Here is a 21,770-nt window from a genome sequence, read left to right on the forward strand (position 1 = left end):
ATTCAAAGATATGGGGTAACACAGCCAGAATGAAATGTGAGGATCTTACTGGAAGTGTTTTGTACAGACTGAAGGGGGACAAGGTAGGGGTCAGAGAGGACACGATGGCAGTAAGCAAGCCAAGTGATGGGGGCCTGAACAAGTGTTTTAGCTATAGGGATAGCAGGAAAAGACTTGATCTTAAAAATATTTTTGAGGGAGAAGCACGAGGATTTGGATGTGCTGAGCAAGGGAGGTGGTAGAGCAGTCTAAGATGACCCCCATGTTACAGGCCCCACTGATGCTGTCAGCAGTGACAAAATGGGGAGAGCAAAGAGAGTTTGGGAGGGAAGGTAGGGTGTTCAGTTTGTACCTTCTTAAATTTAAGTTGCTAGCTGATTAGAGGTGATGCTAGGAAGGCAGGCTGAACTTCAGGATTGGTTCTTTGGAGACAAGTCCTTGTAATATGATGTGCTAAAATAATTCTTAAAATCTAACAATTTTATAAAGATTGCTTCACCACTTTAGGATATTTTATGAAATGTTTTTAGTTTGTTGAATAAGTGATATATACAGTGAAATACTGCCCCTGATTAATTTTTATGTTTATACTAAATGTACCATCTTTTTGCTTGCATTACAGTCAGAAATTGGATTTGGGAAAATGGAAACTTACATCAAATTGGAAAAGCTTGGAGAGGTTTGTATAATTTTCTTCAGTAGTGATGATAATTTTGACAATAATATATGCTTTCTTTACTTGGAACTTAATTATACGTTGCCGTTGGTGTTAAAGTTGAACTATGTTGTATCTACATATTTGATAGAGCTTTTTCAGCAAACTAAACATATATGTTAATACACAAAGCAATGTCACTGTCACTCAGCTTGTCAATATACATATGTATATATGCATACTGTTACCAAAATGAAACAACAACAAAACACCACCACCAAGCCAAACAGGGCTTCATAGAGCTTGGGAAAAGCAAAACTCCATTAGGAAATCCTGTATGAACAGTTGCTGTGAAGGCCTGTGTTACCTGTTTAGCAGTTAGAGTCTCATGACTGCTATACAAACACACATGCAAAAGCACACACATGTTGTATACTATGTTACTCGACTTTGCAGTTATGAATCTTCTGTTTTTGAGATGCAATGTTTCAGCCCTCTCCAAATGCCTATCATTTAATTCAGCTCCTTTTTATATTGGATGGCTCTATAACCTGATGTAATGTTCCATATCTTTGTGAAAATGTTAATAAATATATAGGGTGATCATCTGCATAGATATAGATGTACTGTATTTCACTTTAATTACTCTATAGTATAATGAACAATACAGGATATGTAACTTTACCTGAGATGATACTGTCCCTTATTTTTGATATTTAATATAAACTGATTGTAGCAATCTGCTGAAAAGGAATATCTTCTCCAGTACCCCATATAATTATGTAACATACATTTACTGGGAGTGTTTTGAAGCTTGTATTGGACTAATGAAGCAAATACCAAAGATTAATAATTCACTGTCCATTATGTCAGCAAAAATGAAAAATTGCGTTTGTTTTACCTGTCCCATTCCTATTCTCCTGTGAAATTAAATGTATAGTGAGCATATTTTTATTCTTTTTGATAGCTTCTTTTGTGTTTCCTTGGCGTAGTCTTAAAAACTTTGGGCCTGACTTTCAGAAGGTTCTAAACTTGAAGCTCCCATTGACTTCATCTAGGGTTGAGAGTGCTCAGACCCTCTGAAAATCAGGGCCTGTGTCTGAAACTCAGTGATGAATTATGCTCATGTCAAAAAAAAGAGGAAAAAATAAATTGTTGGGTCATTTCCAGAAGCTGCTGCCACCAAAATGAAACAACTTGTAGGACCTGTCATGAATCTTATTTGTGTGTGTGTGTGTTGCACTTTCTAGAAAAGAAAAGTTTTAAATGTGTTCCTTTCCCCTTACCACACAGGGTACTTATGCAACAGTATATAAAGGAAGAAGTAAATTGACAGAGAACCTGGTAGCTCTAAAAGAAATCCGACTGGAACATGAAGAGGGGGCACCATGCACAGCCATAAGAGAGGGTGAGGAAAATGTTGTTTCTCTTTATTTAAAATATATTGTTAACTGAAATTATACAGTTAGGCCAAAGAATTGATGCTATTCTCAAGTAAACTGGATATTACAATAACTAACACTATTTATGATATGGGGAACTGCAATCAAGTTAAATTAATTGAGTTGCAATTTTGAGACTCAAATTTCAAATGCATTTATTTCATGGACTGTAATTGTGTTCTCAAATAAATGGAGCTTTCTAAGTGTTAGAAATTATTGAGGCTTTTATAATTGACTGTTAATTACAATAGAAGCAAACAACTTTCTGGAGTTTAGAGTACATAGCATGACATGACTAACTTGTGCATGGAATACTATCTGTCCATATTGTATATGAATTAATTATAACTCTGCAGTTCAGTAGTACGTGGTCTTGTCTTCTTCACAGTGTGCCCTGGACAAACTTGTGTTGTTTTCAGAAATTTTCCTAAGTGAATGTGTGGGTTAACTTAATGTTTTATGAAATATTAAATTTTGAAAACTAAGTTATTTAAATTACCATAGAAATTAAACAAATAACTCATAAATTTGGATTAATTAGTAATTCATTTTCTCCTTAGTTTTCCCCTCAAGTCCTATCCTTAAGCTTTAATTTTATTTTTTTCTCTTTTGCAGTGTCATTATTAAAAGACCTAAAGCATGCAAATATTGTTACTTTACATGATATTGTTCACACAGACAAATCTTTGACTCTCGTCTTTGAGTACCTGGTAAGCATTAAAACAATAATGAAGCTTTATATTGAATGGATCTGTTCAGAAAGTCTTGTTTATTTTTCTACCTAGAGAAACACACACACGATTAACTCAGTGGTGCATTTTAATAAATAAATAAATAAATGACTTGATATTATTCTGTCATCATGCTATTTTCCGACATATAATCCAGTGGAACATGGAAGCAAATAACCTGAAAGCTAGTTATGTTGTCAGACATAAAATTCACTGTCAAATGGTCATAAATTGCTTGGTATAGGTCTGGTTTATAGGTAATTATTAAGAACATGAGACTGGACATACTGGGTCAGACCAAAGGTCCATTTAGCCCAGTATCCTGTCTTCCAACAGTGGCCAATGCCAGGTGCCCCGGAGGGAATGAACAGAACAGGTGATCATAAAGTGATCCATTCCTTGTCGCCCATTCCCAGCTTCTGGCAAACAGAGGCTAGGGACACCATTCCTGCCCATCCTGGCTAATAGCCATTGATGGACCTGTCCTCCATGAATTTATCTACTTCTTTTTTGAACCCTGTTATAGTCTTAGCCTTCGCAACATCCTCTAGCAAGGAGTTCCACAGGTTGACTGTGCATTGTGTGGAAAAAATACTTCCTTTTGTTTGTCTTTAACCTGCTGCCGATTAATATTTTTTTTTGTGAGCCCTAGGTCTTATGTTATGAGAAGGAGTAAATAACACTTCCTTATTTACTTTCTTCACACCAGTCATGATTTTATAGACCTCTATCATATCCCCACTTAGTCGTCTTTTTTCCAAGCTAAAAGTCCCAGTCTAATTATTCTCTCCTCATATGGCAGCCGTTCCATGACCTCAATCATTTTTGTTGCCCTTTTCTGAACCTTTTCCAATACCAATATATCTTTTTTGAGATGTGGTAACCATATCGGCACGCAGTATTCAAGATGTGGGCATACCATGGATTTATATAGAGGCAATATGATATTTTCTGTCTTATTATCTATCCCTTTCTTAATGATGCCCAACCTTCTGTTTCCTTTTTTGACTGCCGCTGCACACTGAGTGGATGTTTTCAGAGAACTATCCGCCATGACTCCAAGATCTCTTTCTTGAGTGGTATCAGCTAATTTAGACCCCATCATTTTATATGTATTGTTGGGATTATGTTTTCCAATGTGCATTACTTTGCATTTATCAACACTGAATTTCATCTGCCATTTTATTGCCTATTCACTCAGTATTGAGAGGTCCTTTTGTAGCTCTGCACAGTCTGCCTGGGACTTAACTATCTTGAGTAGTTTTGTATTATCTGCAAATTTTGCCACCTCAATTATTATACTTCTGGGCCAAAATGCTCACTTAAACCAAGATTATGGATTGTAGAAGAAAGTGGACAGAGAATAAAATAATTGCAGTATTATGTTGAATGATATTGCTACTGTGAGGCATCTAGCATACTTGCAGGTGCTGTAAAACAATAATAGTATAGAAATAACTATTTTACATTCCTTTTGAAACAGAGCTGTTAAATATTATGTCTTACACTTTCAAACTTGAGTACCTACAGTTAGACAGCTAAGTCACTTTCCTGCATGATACAAATTGATAAATCATGTTTTGTTTTAGCTTTTTTTCACTCCATATTACATATATATTTACTGAAGTTATTCTAACCATATCTATGCAAGCTGTGATGGAGCATCTAAAGGTGTAGTGCACAGGATTCATGAAAAATTAATTTTTTTCCAAATAAAGGAATGAGTAATAAATAAAATTTAACATAACATATAGTCTTTGGGGGAGAAAAAATTTAGTATAATAAGTAGAACTGATCTGAAAATGTTGGGAGTTTCTTCATGGAACGCTTTCACTTTCCTTTCTCTCTTTGGGTTTTTGATTTTTTTTATTTAATGAAAACTCAAAATTCTCCACAGCAGACAGATACTTTTTGTGAAAAAGTCCATTGAATCAAAAGCTCAATTTTCTGTCAAAAAACTGTTTTATATTAAACAGTGGTGATGGTTTTTTGACAGGACAAGGACCTAAAACAGTACATGGATGACTGTGGTAACATCATGAGTATGCACAATGTAAAGGTGAGTGAATGTTTTTTAATGATTGATTTCAAACATTTTTTGTTCTGATTTTAAAACCACAGGGAATTTACAACTTAGTTGCTCACAGCTGCTCTTTCTGATAATAGATACAGCCCTATTGAAGAGTTTAATGACACAAATCATGGCTTTAGTAAACGTTGGGTTCTTTTTTTAATATTTTCCTATTGGGAAATAAGATTTTTAACAGAACGGTGTGTCCCCTTTAAGGACAGTTATGTCCTGTTCCAATACCTAGGCCATGTCTACACTACAAAATTTTGTTGACCTAATTTATGCCAGCATACAGTCACCACAGTTATTAAATCGCTTGTGTCTGTGCACACTTAGCTCATTATTTTGGCGGTGCCTATTCTCACTGAGAGCACTTGTATTGATTGTATTGTCGGTGTAGGGCATTGTGGGATGGCTCCTGAAAGCCAGTCCCAGTCGATGTAAGCAACACAGTGTCTACACTGGCACTGCATTGATCTAATTACATCGACCGTGATTCTACGTCATTCATGGAGGTAGTGGTACTAAATCGGCATACAGAGAACGTTTGCCAGCTTCTTCACTTCCACAAAATAATCAACAATCAAAAGCTAGATCAACACAAAGCAGCTTACATCAACCTAACTGTGTAGTGTAGATCAGGCATTCTGAGACTTATACTTTCTCTGGCATAATTGCATGACCAACATGGGGATAAGTCCTTCTGTGCAATGGGAGGAGCCAACTGACATTCACATGGTGGGGCTATAAGATTAAAAAACAAGCCTGTAGCTCATTCAAGGGAGAGATCTTCAGGGAGCAATAGAGTCATGATGGTGGTAGGCCAAGATTCAGGGACAGCCCTGGGAAGGAAAGCTGTGGAGAATCTTGTACCAAAAGGAGGAGGACTGCAGTTCCTAGAAGGAGGGCTGCAGAGGGCAAAAGACTGCTATCGGAAAGGCTGTGGATGGAGCCCAGATTGGGGCTCGAGGTACTCTGTTGAGCTCAGAAAAGAGCCAAGTAATAGTAGGAGGAGGGAAGGAACCTTATTCTGTTGAACCCAATACTGTGAAACAGAAAAGAACTGTGTGTTTAAAGGGGCTTGGGAAGGAACCACTTGTGCTTGGGAGGGCCAAAGGAACTGTTCATATTATTTTGCACAATAGCTTAGTAAACCAGGCCCCAAGAAGCCAGAGCACTATTTTCAATCAGCTTAATTATTTAACAATATGTAATTTGTGTAGAGGGTGTTAACTGTTCACAGAAGGTATTTGGGGAATATTTCTATTCCTGTTGACATTGAACTTAAGTGTACTTAAAAAAACAATGAGGAGTTTGATGGCACCTTAAAGACTAACAGATTTATTTGGGCATAAGCTTTCGTGGGTAAAAAAACTACTTCTTCAGATGCAAGAAGTGTACTGTGTTGCTTAGCAAGTGGTTGTCCTAAAAAACGAAAACAAAACCATGCATGCACACACATGCAGGGAAAATTGGTTTGATATTTGTACAATAGTTAATTGTGGATGATGACATAATGTACAAGAATAACATTTGTTTACATGTGTTTCATGCACATTCCAGCAGAATTGTTGTTCTTGTTTTTGCCTTTACATTATATTATATTGTATTATATTACATTATATTGTAAAGTCCTTTCTTTGTTGAAGTACTGTGGGTTTCGATTTGCATATTGGTTACTGTTTGTCGTTTTGTTTCTTTCTGTTTCCAAGTTAGCTTTAATGTCTTTTGGAGGAGAAATCAATCGTCAAGCTGCTTTGTCGTCTTTTTTGTGAGAGAGTGAGGGGAAAAATTATTTTGTGTAAATTCCCATACCTACTTTAAAGAGAGATAGAAAAAGATGAAGAGGACATGTTAAAAAAATCTTAAATGAACATGAAATGAAAGCTCTTGCAGCATGTTTTTATACTTTGAAGATAACTTCTTTATAAACTATCTGAGAGTGCCTTAATGGCCATTTATAGCCCTCCAACAATATAGGCATAAATAGGTGAGGCAGGACTTAGTGGCCCACAGCCTGCATTTTTAACATCCATGGTCCCAATTTTTCTACCCCTAATAGAGATAATCCCATTGTGATATAAGCAAACCGAGGTTAGACAAATATAACCTGGAGCTTGTCTGTTTGTATGAGTTTGTGGAAGACTTGGGGGTGTCATCTGCTACAAAAATAACCCGTGTTGGAAAATTCTGTTACATAAAAACTTTCTGGTGTTTCCCCTCAAAGGGACTAATGCATGATGAATCTGTCATGCCGGTTGACCTCCTGCTCTGCATAAGTGTACTCTCTAGATTTCCTAATCAGTAATCTTCTGTCTGCTCACGCACCTTCACCAGACTAAGGATTGTTGTGGGACAACTGGTGCTAGAAGCAGCTACCTAGAAGCACCATGCTCACACACAGGCACTCTACACGTGAAGTAATTGCAAAGCAGTATTTATTTATGAATGCCACAGGAAACTGATGAGGCTGCTTAATCCTAGACTTTTTTTTTTTTTTTTTTTTTTGCTATGTAGTTGCTCTGTGCACTAATGTCCTTGAATGTGGCGCTACTGTTGCTGGCTTGCCAGCCCAAAGGAATAGGAAGAAGCATAGAGGGTGACAGACTATATGAAGATGCAAACACAGCAAAGGGAAAAAATCAGACACGACTGGTGGAGCATAATTTCCCCAATTATATTTCTTTGATTCTTTAATGTTTAGAGGTGTTGTACCTAATTGCTTCTTCCGGTAGTCACTTTCCCTACCGTACAATAAATTAATTTACTTCACATGGTGGAGTACAGGAGTAGAGTTGCATTTGTAAGAGAGAGATCTGTAGCAGAAGGGAATATCAGTATGGTAATTGAGAGTGTTACATGGAAAGACGTTTAGAGTGCAGTAGTAAATGCTTATAAAGTTAATAGCCACTTGATTCTCTTCTATTATATAGAGCAAATCACTCTCAAAATCTTTGATGTGCTAAGTGTTTCATAATAATTATGTAGCTGGATGGCATAAATAGGTCTTAAATCTTTAAACAGTAGTTATGATATTCAGAATACATTAGCATGGGAAAGTGACTTGCTTGTGTAAGAAGGTTTTTGTCTTGCTTGCAATATAGCCATGTAATTGCTGCTCTGATGGCCCAAAACCCACTGTTATGGGAAGAGTAACATGCTGCTTTGCACATTTGCCCATGAATATTTTTGAAAGTCTAATTTGTTTTTCTTTTAGCTATTTTTATACCAGATTCTGCGTGGCTTGGCCTATTGTCATAGGAGGAAGGTGCTACATCGAGACCTGAAACCACAAAATCTACTCATTAATGAGAAAGGAGAACTAAAGCTAGCAGACTTTGGTATGGACTGAAAAAAAATATTTATTATTTTATTTGAGCAGTGTTTTCTTTACTGAGTTACAGTTTTAAGAAAATCTTTGAAATAAACCAAGGTTTGTAAACCTTGTTGAACCTAGAAATCATGTGTGGGTAGGAGTGTTCATGTACACAAACCGTTTGTAAGCATCAGGGAAATTAATCACTGAAAATACACATTCACACCATTTCTGTGTATACCTTTATCCATTCCAAAGGCTACTGAAGCCAATATTGTGTAACTCTGACTAGCTTTATATAGCTGATGAGATCCTGTCTTCATTTTATTTTTGCTATTGCTTGTGTTCCCATAAAGGGAAAACGATACATTATTTAATTGAGATCATTAGGCCAGCTCCATGCTGCCAGAGGGTTTCTATGGCAGCTGGGATACCTCCAATGTGGTGCATAGTAGGCTGTCACTTGTAGCATGAACTGGCCTGAAAAAATAGATTTTTAAGTCCATTGTGTGCTGGATACCTGTATTGGTCAGCTCAGTGGGGGAAGTCAGCCCACATGGTTTAAAGCTGCTGGAATTTCAGGTTTGCAGCTCATGTCTGACTTTCTGAAAGTCATCCAGATAATTATTTTTGTTTGTTAATCTGTTTTGGGTAAGAGTTTGATTGTTTGACTTCAGCGTTTCTGGTTTGTTGTTGGTTTGTTGGTTTTTTAATTTGTTTCAGCATCCAACCTGAACTATGCCTCATCTTACGGCTCTTTCTGTGCCTCATATATGGGATACGGTGATAAGTGTCATAGTTCTTTGTATATTCTGTCTGCCAGCCACTCCAGTTTTAAGCATCATCTGTTAGTAGTTTTGTTACCACTCACTTTTATCTAGGAAGGACCCTTATACCTGCATTATACTCTCTTATTTGATATTTTAAATTAAGTTAAATAATTTTTTCTCTCCAATATGCAACACCACATGTGTTCACGCCTCATTGGTTTGTTTTATTTATTTATCCCACAGGAATTGTACCATGTTTTCAGAATAAAATACTTTATATTCAGTTACAGCTCAATCCCCCTGCCCCCGACACACTTTCTCTGGCCATGGCAGCAGACCTGTATAAGGCTTCGTCTATGCCACGCAGCTTTTAGCAACACAGCTGTGCCGCTGCAGCCATGCCACTAAAAGCTGCACAGTGTAGCTGCTGTTTGTTTTGTTGGCAGGAAAAGACAAAAACTTTCACCCCCCACAAGCAGCAGCAGCTTTGTCAGCAGGAGAACGACAAAAGTTTTGCCGATGAAGTTCCAGTGTAGACAAAGCCTAATTGAACTGTAATTAATCTTTTATAGGACTAGCTTTCAACTTGGTAGTTAGGACCCCAACCCTATCTTTGTTCCCTTTCTCTGGTTTTCTGATTAAGTCAATTTTCTTAGTCATTTGTGATTTCATCCTTGGACACCAGGAAATATCCCTGCGTATCAATTCCTGTGGTGCTTTTTTTTGAATGAGTGGGAACCAACAGAAAGGATTTCTAGTGATTACAGGCCAAATCATCACCACAGGGCCAAAGAAACTCCGTGAACTTTATCTTGCAGAATTTTCTTACAAATAATTTTGTTAAGATGATGGGGAGGAGTGTTCCCTGCCGGGTGAATTGTCTGGCCCTTCTAACTCATGGATGTTCTAAGATACTTTGGGAAGTCCGGTGAGCATCTACAGTGGATTGGGGCATTCACATGGATTATATTGCTATTAGCCATTATTCTCCATGTCAGTAAAGCTCCACTAGTGGCCATTTTACCATTGGTTCCTCACCCACACCTGGACGAAAATGCCTCCGAAGGTAGCAGTTGCCAGTAGAGAACAGAATGTTGCCTAAGACCGTGCTGACATGGTCTGGCATTATTACTCTGGGAAGTCCCTTTGGACATGGAGGGAGAGAGCAGTTTTCCTGTGGCTCCACCACTTCACTGCCCAACCACCCCCCTCACTCCCAATATCACAGAGTTCCAGATGAGATAGAGCTTAGGGGATTCCATAGACTGAGGTGCAAGATGATGTCACATTGACTCAGTGGGCCCTTCCGCTGATGAAATGTGGGTGATCTCAGCATGTTTTGCTCCTTTTTCCTGCGTCAGTGCTTGAAAGAACAGTGGGCATGATCCAGTCCTATATATTTAAAGGTGAATCACAGTTTTATTGGAAAAATATTGAGCCCTATAAATATATAATTAATTATCCAAATTGGGAGGATAAGAAGTATATTTATCAAGTACGTTATGCTAAACTTGCCTTTTAATAATTCTTCAATTCTATTTAAAAAATTTCTTAAGCAGTTCAGTACTTAACACTGCCACTACCCTATGCCCTTATTCTACAGGAGTTTCTGATAGCTGTGATAGCCTAAAATTTTAATCGGACTTTATTTTTTTTGAGGATGACTCCCCCTCACTACCCCATCACTATAAGAAGGGAAGGGGGCAGCCTTTGGAGTGATACTGTAGATCTGTGATTTCTCCCTGGTTGAGGTCCTTAACTGAGCCATTACCCAGGGAGAAATGCTTTGGGACAGCCAGCCATTTTAAAATTCTTAATTTACATGCTGATCTGATGTGGTTCTGCCAGATTGGGGTGTCAGTCATTCTCAAGGGCTAGATTGCTCTCAGTTGATTTATATCCCCAAACAGACAAAAATATATTTACACTGATGATAATTGAAATGTATAAAAGCAAGAAAAATGCTGCTTGAAAAGTTATTAGGGTTTGATTTAAGGATATTTACTTTGTATTTTTTGTTATATGATATTGACAGTTTGTGTTTTTTAACAGTTATAAAGCTTTAACTTTTTGAATCTCAGTGTCTGGTGTCATTAAATAATTGTCTAACCCCTCCAATGGGTGAGTCCCTTCATTTCCTGCAACAGTGAAAAGTTAAATCCATAAAAACAAAAATAAAAAAGCATAAAAATAAACATCAATATTGTCCATCAAAATGATAACAAAAAATTAAAATGAAATTTTGCCCAGCCTAATTATAACAATATTTTACATTTATTTCAAAAGTGAAACACTTTTTAAAAAATGTTTGATTGCTGAGTAATAATATCCGGATCTATCACATCACTTACAAAACAGAAGCACTTAAAAGTAAGGAAATGAATAATTAAGACCATTGTAAATCTTACATTGCCCACATGATAAGCAAGTTATTCTCAAGTATACAGTAATGCATATTTCATAACAACACAAAACTTTCACTCTGAAAGAATGGTATTCCTTTTGGATAAGAACTAACTGGTGTCGTGAATGGTCAGTATGATTTCATTCATTTTTAAGATGCTTGCAATAAGGTCACTGCTTTGCACCATTTAGCCCTGCTTCAGACTAAAAATGAGGAAGCCAAGAAAGCAGAAGCACAAACAAAAGCAAATAGAGGTACACAATATTTTAATTGAGGGAAATGGTAGATACCATTCCAGAAAAAACACATTATATTTTTATTTTTATGAAGGTTTGGCTAGAGCGAAGTCTGTTCCTACAAAGACCTACTCCAATGAAGTTGTCACATTATGGTACAGGCCACCTGATGTTCTCCTTGGATCTTCCGAATATTCAACTCAAATTGACATGTGGTATGTTTGTTTTGGTCAGATTTTAATTTTTGTTCATACTCAAGTTGATGTGTTATAATTGTCCATTAATTCTTGTAACTGAGTATAACAGCTCCCTCAAAATTTCAGACAACTTCTATAGGGTTATGTTTAAGATATGATAAATAAAATTGCTGATAAAGAAAGTTGCTAACAATGCATCAATTGTGCTATTCAATATTTAAATCCAGTTTGACATGATGGCATTATTATATTGATTAAATATTTATTTTAAATGTCTAGTTTATCAGTTGTTCCCTTTGCTTTGTGCGTGTGTGTGTTTTGGAAGGAAAAGATATTATCTATGTACTGCAGAGGTTTTGTTCAGCACTTGTGAACTCTTTGGCTGTTTTTTTTTTTCTTCATTTACATCAGTATTTCCAATAGAGGTACATAGTTAATGGCAAATTGATATAGCAATTTTTTTAACCTGATAAATCACAAAGATATTGAGCAGCTGAATGTTTTAAAGGGTAAGTTTTTTGTTTATTTTTTACTTACTTATTCATCTTTCCTTTTCTTTGCCTTTATAAAGGGGTGTTGGATGCATATTTTTCGAAATGGCATCTGGAAGACCTCTCTTTCCTGGTTCAACTGTTGAAGATGAACTGCACTTAATTTTCAGACTTTTGGGTAAATTGAGTATTGTTACCAATAATATTACACTTATAGATTTACTTCACCATTCTAAGAGAGGGTTTCTGAAAAATAATTTGTAACTATAAGGTACAGAGCAAATCCTTCTTCTATAAAGAGGGAATGAATTTTGAAGTTGCATTTAGATGAAGATGAATAAATACAATGTTACTCATTTTGTACAAGATTGAGTCTGTACATTTTAAACAAAATGACTGAAGTTGTAAAACATTCCTTCCTTTTCCATTGTGGCATGTTACAGGGCCCCAATGCTTAAAATTTATTTCTAAGTCTTGCCTATAATTAATATAACTTGTATAGATTTAATTTCTTTTGATTTAAACACAGGAACTCCTTCTCAAGAAACATGGCCAGGCATTTCTTCCAATGACGAATTTAGGAACTACAACTTTCCCAAATACAAACCACAGCCTCTAATCAACCATGCACCAAGGTATTTTATGTTTCATTACTAGAATTTCTACTTGTACAGTGGCTGCTATATTTGTGTCCACACACCTATTTTTACACAAGAACCAGTTTCCGTGTGTACTGTGCTGTTACATGTTAACTATATGTCCCTTAAAAGATCACATGTCAAACTGTTTTACTGTAGGCTGAAGTTAATGGTATCTAGCAGAGTTCATTAATTTGAGATTTAGCACTACTGAGTTCCTGATTACTTGGAGCACTGTAAATCCAAACACTGAGACTCAATAGTGGCATATATAACTATAAGTGTTATTTATTATGTTTACATAGTAGGACTATTCACACTGCACCTACTAAATTCCCAAAATCCCATCCCATCATGTAGTAGGATTATTGTAAAATCTGAGAAGAATTCTTTGATGCAGTCTCTTCTGTGGCGATTCTAAAGCCCTGGTTAGGAATTTGAAGGGTCTGTATCTAGTACATTTCAAGTATCATTGCCATAACCGAACTTTTCAGCAAAGCCAAACACATGATGAAGCATGTTCCTTTTGATTGTAAAGAAACATAGTTTAGCACTCTTACCCTCCTATCCAATCAGTGAGTTTAGGTTTTAAAAGCTATTGGGAAACCATAAAATTGCTCACATCAGATGACCTTGTCAGCCTATTGAGTCACAGTCCAAGGGTCAGGGTCCTTCTCTATCTCCCCACTGATTTATCATCAGTAAATTCTACAACTCGTGTTTACAGTCAGTCTTTTGAGATGTCGGGATATCTTTATGTATGTACATATGTATAAACACAAACACACAGAAGATGTTCAGGTGTAAGTATTGCTTTAATTTTTAATTAAATTACATTTTGTTTTGAAGTGGGATATCATCTTATGAAATCCACTCCATTCTAACTTTGCACTTGTGAATATTGCTCACTAAACTATTTGGTGTTTTTTGTTATTTCTAGGCTAGACTCCGAAGGAATTGAATTGATAGCAAAGTTCCTTCAGGTAAGATGCTTTCCATGTTTTATCTTTTGTAAAATGTATTTTTAGATTCCTTTTTAAAGGCTCAAATCCACAAAATCAGTTACATCATATATGCAATTGAAGTTTGAGTAGGGCATTAAGTACAGTTGATAACAGGTTCACTGTGTGATGGCTAAGGCTAAGATTTTTTCAAGGTTAGTTTTAGGAAAAGTCACGAACAGGTCACAGGCAATAAACAAAAATTCACAGAGCCCGTGACCTGTCCGTTACTTTACTAAAAATAACCGGGGGTAGGGCTAGGTACGGGGGAGGAATGGAGTCCTATGGGGGGGGGGGCAGAGACTGACAGGCTGAGCCCCCCCCCCACCATGGCAGAGGGTACAGCCCCGACTCCAGTGGCTGCGGGGGGGGAGGGGGCACAGCCATGGGGGAGACACAGCCCTTGTTCCAGAAATTGCCCAGCTGCGGGGAACGGGTGCGTAGCCCGACTGCGACCCCAGCCAAGTCCTGGCTGCAGCAGCAGGAGCACACGGTCCTGGGAAGCTGCAGCCTCCGGGGCTGGGGCGCACAGCACCGGCTGCAGCCCCTGCCAAGCCTGGGATGCCGCAGGGCTGGGGCGTGCAGCCCCTGCCAAACCCGGGAAGCTGCAGGGCTGGGGCGCGCTGCTCCCGCCAAGCTGGGATGCCATGGGGCTGGGGCGCACCGGCTCCAGCTGCAGCCCCTGGTGTAATCTACAGCGCTGGGGCTGCAGGGTCCTTGTTCCAGCCAGCACCTGTTGCAGGGAAGGAATACACAGTCCCGCATCCTCCTCCTGAATCCCTAGAGGTCACGGAGGTCCAGCAAAGTCATGGAATCTGTGACTGCCATGACCTCTGTGACTAAATCATAGCCTTAGTGATGGCTAACTGAGTGGGTTGAAGTCCACTTACCCCCTAGGAATTCAGGGATTGTTCTCTAATTTTAGATGGCCACATTTTTGTTTTCCTGGCTTTTTATAAAATAAAATGTAATCCATAGCTGAATTCTCACTACATTTGTTAATAATTAAAGCTGAATTCAGCAAACCTAGGCTTGTAGCACATAGTGAACAGCAAAATGAGCCAAGGAGAGAAGAAGGTTAAGATACCCAAGAATCAGACTAAAGTCTTAAAAAATAGAATGTAAAAAGAGAGCATTTAGGTACAGTAATTTTATTATAGGTATGAATTTAATAAGTATGGTTCTGGCTAACAAGTGCTCTTTACGGTTAGGCTTTGCCTTTCTGTGTTCAGGCAGGAAATTGGGCTGTATGTGTTTCCTTTCCACATTGGAAGTCATTTTCGAAGTAAGCTGAGTCCTAGGGATTATTAGGCTGAGGAATCTGCCCCAAATTATTGGTTGTATGGTGGGAGCCCTGTAACCCAAATATGGACCCAGTTAAATGCGTGGTATGTGAGATGAGTTGAGCATATTCTGCCTCTACTTAGTTTAAAATTCAGAAAGTTGCAGCCTGCTGCTTAAAAACCACCCCAGTATCTGTCTTTTATTCAGCTGTGTACCCTGAGCAAACATTGCCTGAAGCTCGTGCCTGAAGTTTGTTCTTGCATGCTCAACACGTTTTATTAGTGAAATAAACTCATCATTATCTTTGGGGTCCAAAAATGCAAACGCAAAACCAGTTGAGTACACTGTTATGGATCAGGAGTTTGTGTGAAATCCTCTTTAATAGAAAGTGCCACAGCGTAATGCATAGTGTTGTGAAATCTTTTTTAAAATCTAAGAGTGCAAGAGAGACCTCATTTCATTTCAGCTCAATATGAGCATATACAAATAGCCCAATTTCAATCTTTTCATTAATTGTCACTAGAAAAACTGTAAGGAAAGCAAAATTATATTTTTGATTCAATCTTTTGTGTTAACAGTATGAATCTAAGAAAAGAGTTTCGGCAGAAGAGGCCATGAAACACGCATACTTCAGAAGTCTAGGAACAAGGGTACATGCTTTGCCTGAAAGTAAGAGAAATAAAAAAGTAGTAATGTGCCATTGACCTTGGTTGATAATATCTTTATTTTATTAACAGTAGCACAACGCATTATCTGTGATTAAACTCTAAAAATACCAAAGATCTTTTGAAATGGTGCATAGGTATTTAAACAGATAAAAGTATGTTACATCACAAGATGGGTAACTTTTTTAGGCAAAACTCTCAAAGACAAATCAACAGCATAAATTCAAAATATAATGGATTTTCTATTTACATGAGTTGTTAAAGATATTTTTGATTGTTTGCATAGAAGAGAAATATCTTTTATAATGAGTAGATTTGTGAGTTAGACTTTTGTGTGTCTTGTTTTTACTTGCAGGGTACCCACTTCATAAAGAAAACTCATGAGATACCAAGGCACATTAGTGGGTTCAAGATATTTATCAGCATTTTAGGGAAGGTAGTTTATCTACTCCAGATGAGGATGCGCTTTTTCCAGATTTATACTGGTGTGACTGAGAATAGAATTTCGTCAATAAAATTTAATCACATTTGAGTGCAACCTTCATTTTCTTTTATTGTTACAGGTGTCTCAATATTCAGTCTGAAAGAGATTCAGTTGCAGAAAGACCCTGGCTTTCGAAATTCCTCGTACCCCGAGACAGGTATGGAAACATTCATCATGGTATTTCTCATGTTTTCAATCTAGAGTGCTGTGTTAGATGCACTATAAACTGAAAATAATGTGTAAAAAATTATTTTTGTGAATATATGGAAATTATTTATTCAGATTCATAAAATACATATACAGTTAAAGATACAAAAACAAATGAGTTTTACTTGAGATGGGAGGGGACAAGTAGCATGAAACCAGCACTTAAAAACAGTCACTTTTTGACTGCTGAATAACTTATCTGATACACAATGGAAGGAGCACCAAATATATCGCGTCAAAGGACAGAGAATACACTGGACTGCATTAGCAAGAGATTTAATATAGGATCAGATATTACAGCAAAGGACACTTATAGAAACACATCTCAGGAGAGTGCCGTAACAGTGTGTGTTGTAAGAATGCTTCAGTTTCTTAACAGAATTCATGTTATGTTTTAGCACATGGGAAGAACAGAAGGCAGAGCATGCTTTTCTAAGGTGGTAATGCAGTTTCAAGCCCAAGAGTATCTCATCAATCAAGGACTCAGAACTGAAGTTTCTTTCGGTGGACTTGGAATCTCAGTTTGTCTACACTGTCCTCTTCGCAGTGGAGTCTTTTATTTCCAACATGCAGATTATGTTTTTATATTTGTTGTCACAGTGTGACAATTTTTTGTACAGTTGGTTTTAAGGTCTCCTCTGCCATTAGAGCCAGTAGGTTACAGCTGTTGATGTAACTGTAGCTGCAATTTTTGTGCAGAACTGAGAAACACAGTGCATTATTTATTGCGGAATCATTGCTGCTAAACAACTACTGTCTGTATAGTTAACACAACAGTTGAATGCCTAAAAAATTTGCAATGGCTTTAGAATATGTGAATGCATCTGTTTCTCTTCATAAACTGTTTTACTGCTGCAGTTTTGTATTTTTTAAACTGCAGTGTTTCCTGGAATGTAAACATAGCTTTGCTTGACTATAGGTGAATCATCTTTAACGCTCTAAGTTCATAGCACTTAATTCCTTATTTAACATTGGCAATACAGTAGATGAAATATTATAAAGCACATTCGTTTCTTATTAAGAGAGTTGATTCAAACAAGTGAATGGTTATCTATTATTTGCTCTCAGATCTTATATCAGTTACAGGTAAAGGAGATGGGATGATACATTTTGTCAGGATTTACTCTGATTGAAGATATTTGCACATTATTGTGCATATGGCTCCTCCTGATGCAATGACTTTTTTACCTGGTTTTTAACCTAGTTAGAAATATAAATAGTAAAAAGATCATTCATGTACATTATGCCCTGTTTTTCTTTTGAAACTATCTTTGTCTTTACAAGAGAACAGGATGACTAATTACAAGAGCATGGGAATAATGTCCCATTTCCACCCCCCTCTTGTTGCTCCCTCTTTATGACATTATTCACTTGAAATCAACTGGAAAGATGCAAGTACATACTTGATAAGAACTCACTATATACTGGAGACATTTTAAAACATGGGAACTTAGAGGGTTTTTAAGATCTTAGATGTTATCTGTTTACCAGAGATAGTAAACATGTTACTACTATGCTTATGCATCTCAGTGAGTATCATAAGTACACCCTTGGTAATAGTAACAGTATTTTTAAGCATTTGTGTTCACCTTTATGAACCTATTTGTTTAGTGCATCTTAAAGAGACTGTAAATCTTTATTGGTATATTTTGAAATGGTCATGTAAATCTTTGGCTGGTATATCATGAATATAGTCATAGATAACTTAATTTTTTCCTGACATTCACTGTAAAACATTCAGGGGTCCTACCATTTCGGTTCAGGAAATCTTGTAGTTTATTGTTATTTAACAGTATTAAGTGAATTTTTGTATATTTCATTTTAACTTTATTTGTGAATAGTGATTGTGGCATGTTTGGGAGCATTTTATTAATATTTCTTGATGCTGGTAAATTTAATTGGGATTTTTTTTTTTTTTATTTTCTGGAAGAGACAAACTCACGTGTAATGGTGAATATTGGACCACTACTGCTTTTCAGCATTTGTAAACTGGTTTTATGTTAAAGAAATCCTGTAGGCCTAACAAACTGCTGTTGTTTCTAACTGACAGACCTGTATTAATATTGTACTTTTGAAAGTATAAATATTATATGGAATTCCTTGGTTTTGTTTTGAAGTTTATAATTACAAAGGCTCTGTGTTGTTAAAATATGGGTTTGGTGAACTGCAGTTTTTTGGGGGAGGAGTTAGTACATTTTTAGCCAGCTCCATACCGAGCAGGACTGATTGATTCTAAACTTAGCTTATCACTAACTCTCATAACATTGAAGCAGTAGCAGTGGCATCAGCCGGACTCTTCAATCCTAGAAGGGATTTTACAAGGCAAAATGACCTCATTGTAATTACCGAGTGCCCAATTCTTCAGTTAAAACAAACGTCCCACAGATGTCAGGTAGGCGTTTTGCCTAAGACTCAGGGTCCAGTGCATATGTGTGCCTTCCATTGATATCAGTGGGTGAGCTCTACGTACGTCCAAGGGCAGAATTTGCCTGTGAGGAAGAACTGAAAAGATTGTCCCTAGGTAACTTATATTTTTGTACATTCAGTATTGAAATCTGATATAGACTGCAATGTATTAGAAACTTTGCAGGAAAAAAGACAAGTATCACATATCTCCTAAGATAGATATCAGAAGAAACCGTCTAGTTTTGTACATACAAATTAAACAAGATGTGGAATAAAATGCTCAGTGGAGATAGTAAGAATTAACATTAATAAGACTCTAACATTTTAATTATGCATAGATTACAATCATAAGACTAGTAAGTCAAAATTTGGCATTCTTTAAATGATGCAAGGGTAAGAACTTTTTATCAGTAAAATGTTTATATAACTAAGTTTGGAAGCTTCTTGTGGAGTCACAGCTGGCACCTCCATAATTAAGGATGAGTCGTTTTCCACTCAAAGCAGGAATTCAATCTCTTGCTTACGTATGAAAAATATTGTGTATCCTCCATAAAATCACTGCAGTTACTTGGAGTATAGAACAATTTTTCTGAGAATTTACAAGTGAATCCATTAAATATTTTAGGAGTAAAAAATAGGTTCTCTAAGAAATTTAGTATTTGGTGTCAGGCTTTTTTTATTTTTTGGCCCAAATGATGTTAATAACAAAATGATTCAGATTCTTTAAATTGTCCATATAGTTTAAACTCACTGACATATGATGCATAGGCTAGATTTGAAGGGTTTTATTTAGAGTTAGTAGGTATTTTTTCCTGTTCTTCATTATTAAAATTTCTGCTTAAGCAGGAGCTGAAGAATGTTGTGGTACAGGGAATTCCATGGAAGAACTGCCTGTTTTTCAGAATGGCTGCCATCTCCAATTGTGTTTGATGGGATTGAAGCCAGAGGCTCCCTCAGGTGGCCATTTTGAAAAGGGCATTTCTTTTTCATTGTTCTCAATGGGACTTTTGTTCCTCTTTGCCCGCTGGCAGCCTCGGGCACCACCATCTTCATAAGAGCATCTTGGCTTCATGCTCTTTAAGAACAATGGGAGAAGGAGGCCATTTTGAAAGAGGGCAGTTTTTCATGAGTTTCTCTGAAGATTTTATGCACCAGCCTCTGCTGCAAGATGAATTTTCAGTTATGAAAAAATGGCCTTAATTATAAATATTTATTTTCAAAAGCAACCTGTTACAACAGGTCTGCTCAACAGAGAAGGTGTGCATGTTTAGGGGCACATGCAGGGAAAGGTGAGATTTATGACATAGGGGAAAATGTACGTGTGTGTGTACGCGCAGATGTGAGAATGTAGAGAGACCTGGAGAGTGCAGGGGATAAGAGGGGAAGGAGAATTTGGGATGTATGAGCTGGGAAACACAGGAAGGTGCAGAAAGGGAATTTGCAAGACAGGAAGGGTACAGTTCAGCTACTTTGCACTGCTCTAGTGAAACAATGCATTTGTAAATCCAATTTAACTGGCCAGTATACTTTGGCTGTTTTGTTCTGCACTACAGTGGCATAAAGCAGCCAGGGTTTCTTTTTGAATTGGCCTATAGAAGTTAAAATTTAAAAAGGTATTTAAAGTATTGACATACTCCACAACTACAGATCATTAGACACATGATAGCATCCTTTTTGAGTTTCTTATTTAGAATTTATGTATGAAAGTTGTAATTAAAAAAAAAAAAAAAAACAGGAAATTCCCATACAAAAAAAATGTGAAGATAGAGTTAAGAGTGAGTACATTATCAGTAATTTAGGGCAAAGTGTATTACAGGTATGTTGTAATCATTCCAAAATCAAGTATTATAAATCCAGAAAATTCAGAGTTAGGCTTAAAAGAAATCCAAACCAGTTCAGGTATGGAAATACTGAAAGGGCATGCAAACTACCTTAAGTTTTCTCTGTAGTGATACCATGGGGGAGAAGAAAAATCTAATGTGTCTGTAAAAAAAACAATTTAGCCTAATCTGAGACCACAAAGTAAAATAGTTTAATCATATGGTTATTGAATGGTGTCATTACATAGCAGAGTTAAGGTTGTTTGGGTACCCTGTCTCTTTATTTCAGTACCACAGTTCTTTAAGTTTAACTCTGAATTTCCTGGATTTATAATACTTGATTTCGGAATGATTACAACATCCTTGTAACATGTATTACCTTAAATTAGTGATATGTGTTCTCATCCTTAATTCAATGTTTACATAATTTTTGCCTGGAAAAAAATGTATATTTTTCAGTGCAGTGACCGACTCTGTTTTATGTTTAATACTAACAACATCTGGCACTTATAATTTTTTACTTTCTTCAAAGCATTGTACCTTTAACTGATGGAGCCTCACAGCACAGATATGTGAGTGATGATGGGGGAGATTTTCAAAATGGTTCTTAGGAATCTGTGCGTTTTGAAAATCTCACCCAACAGCTTTCTTATCTCATGAGTTAGAGAGAACAAGCCATTTGTCCAAAGCCACAGAGGGAGCTGGTGTCGGAAGAACCATGATTAGAGTGTGGCTGTTGTAGGTTCATAATCCATTGTTCTGTCACTAGAACACACTGCCTCTCTGATGCCTTAATTGGCAGGTATAAAAGAGTTTCTTGGGTGTGGAAAATGCATAATTTAAGATTTTCTACACATTGTGATATATTCTCTAGAATCCCAGGTCCACAGTATATGACTACAGTCCCCTTCAGGGTTCTTAAACTTAGCTAGCCTGTTTTCTGTCTTTCAAC

The 21,770-nt window shown here is 36.9% G+C and overlaps 1 protein-coding gene across 3 annotated transcripts in view; it reads left to right on the top strand.

Moving 5' to 3' along the window:
• The window catches only part of CDK17 (cyclin dependent kinase 17), a 190,035-nt gene that overhangs the window by 161,421 nt on the left and 6,844 nt on the right, over nt 1-21,770 (top strand). For 2 of the 3 annotated variants that reach the window (XM_073327478.2, XM_073327479.2), the window contains exons 6-16: nt 623-679; nt 1,949-2,063; nt 2,713-2,807; nt 4,825-4,887; nt 8,117-8,240; nt 11,720-11,840; nt 12,394-12,491; nt 12,843-12,948; nt 13,892-13,934; nt 15,815-15,905; nt 16,465-16,542. In XM_073327478.2, the coding sequence (XP_073183579.1) occupies nt 623-679; nt 1,949-2,063; nt 2,713-2,807; nt 4,825-4,887; nt 8,117-8,240; nt 11,720-11,840; nt 12,394-12,491; nt 12,843-12,948; nt 13,892-13,934; nt 15,815-15,905; nt 16,465-16,542 (991 nt within the window). Of the gene's footprint in view, nt 1-622; nt 680-1,948; nt 2,064-2,712; nt 2,808-4,824; nt 4,888-8,116; nt 8,241-11,719; nt 11,841-12,393; nt 12,492-12,842; nt 12,949-13,891; nt 13,935-15,814; nt 15,906-16,464; nt 16,543-16,990; nt 18,689-21,770 lie in introns of those variants that run through there. The other variant, XM_073327480.2, reaches the window with a different exon arrangement.

The sequence above is a fragment of the Lepidochelys kempii genome, chromosome 1, assembly GCF_965140285.1.
Source record: "Lepidochelys kempii isolate rLepKem1 chromosome 1, rLepKem1.hap1, whole genome shotgun sequence".
Lineage (NCBI taxonomy): Eukaryota > Metazoa > Chordata > Testudines > Cheloniidae > Lepidochelys > Lepidochelys kempii.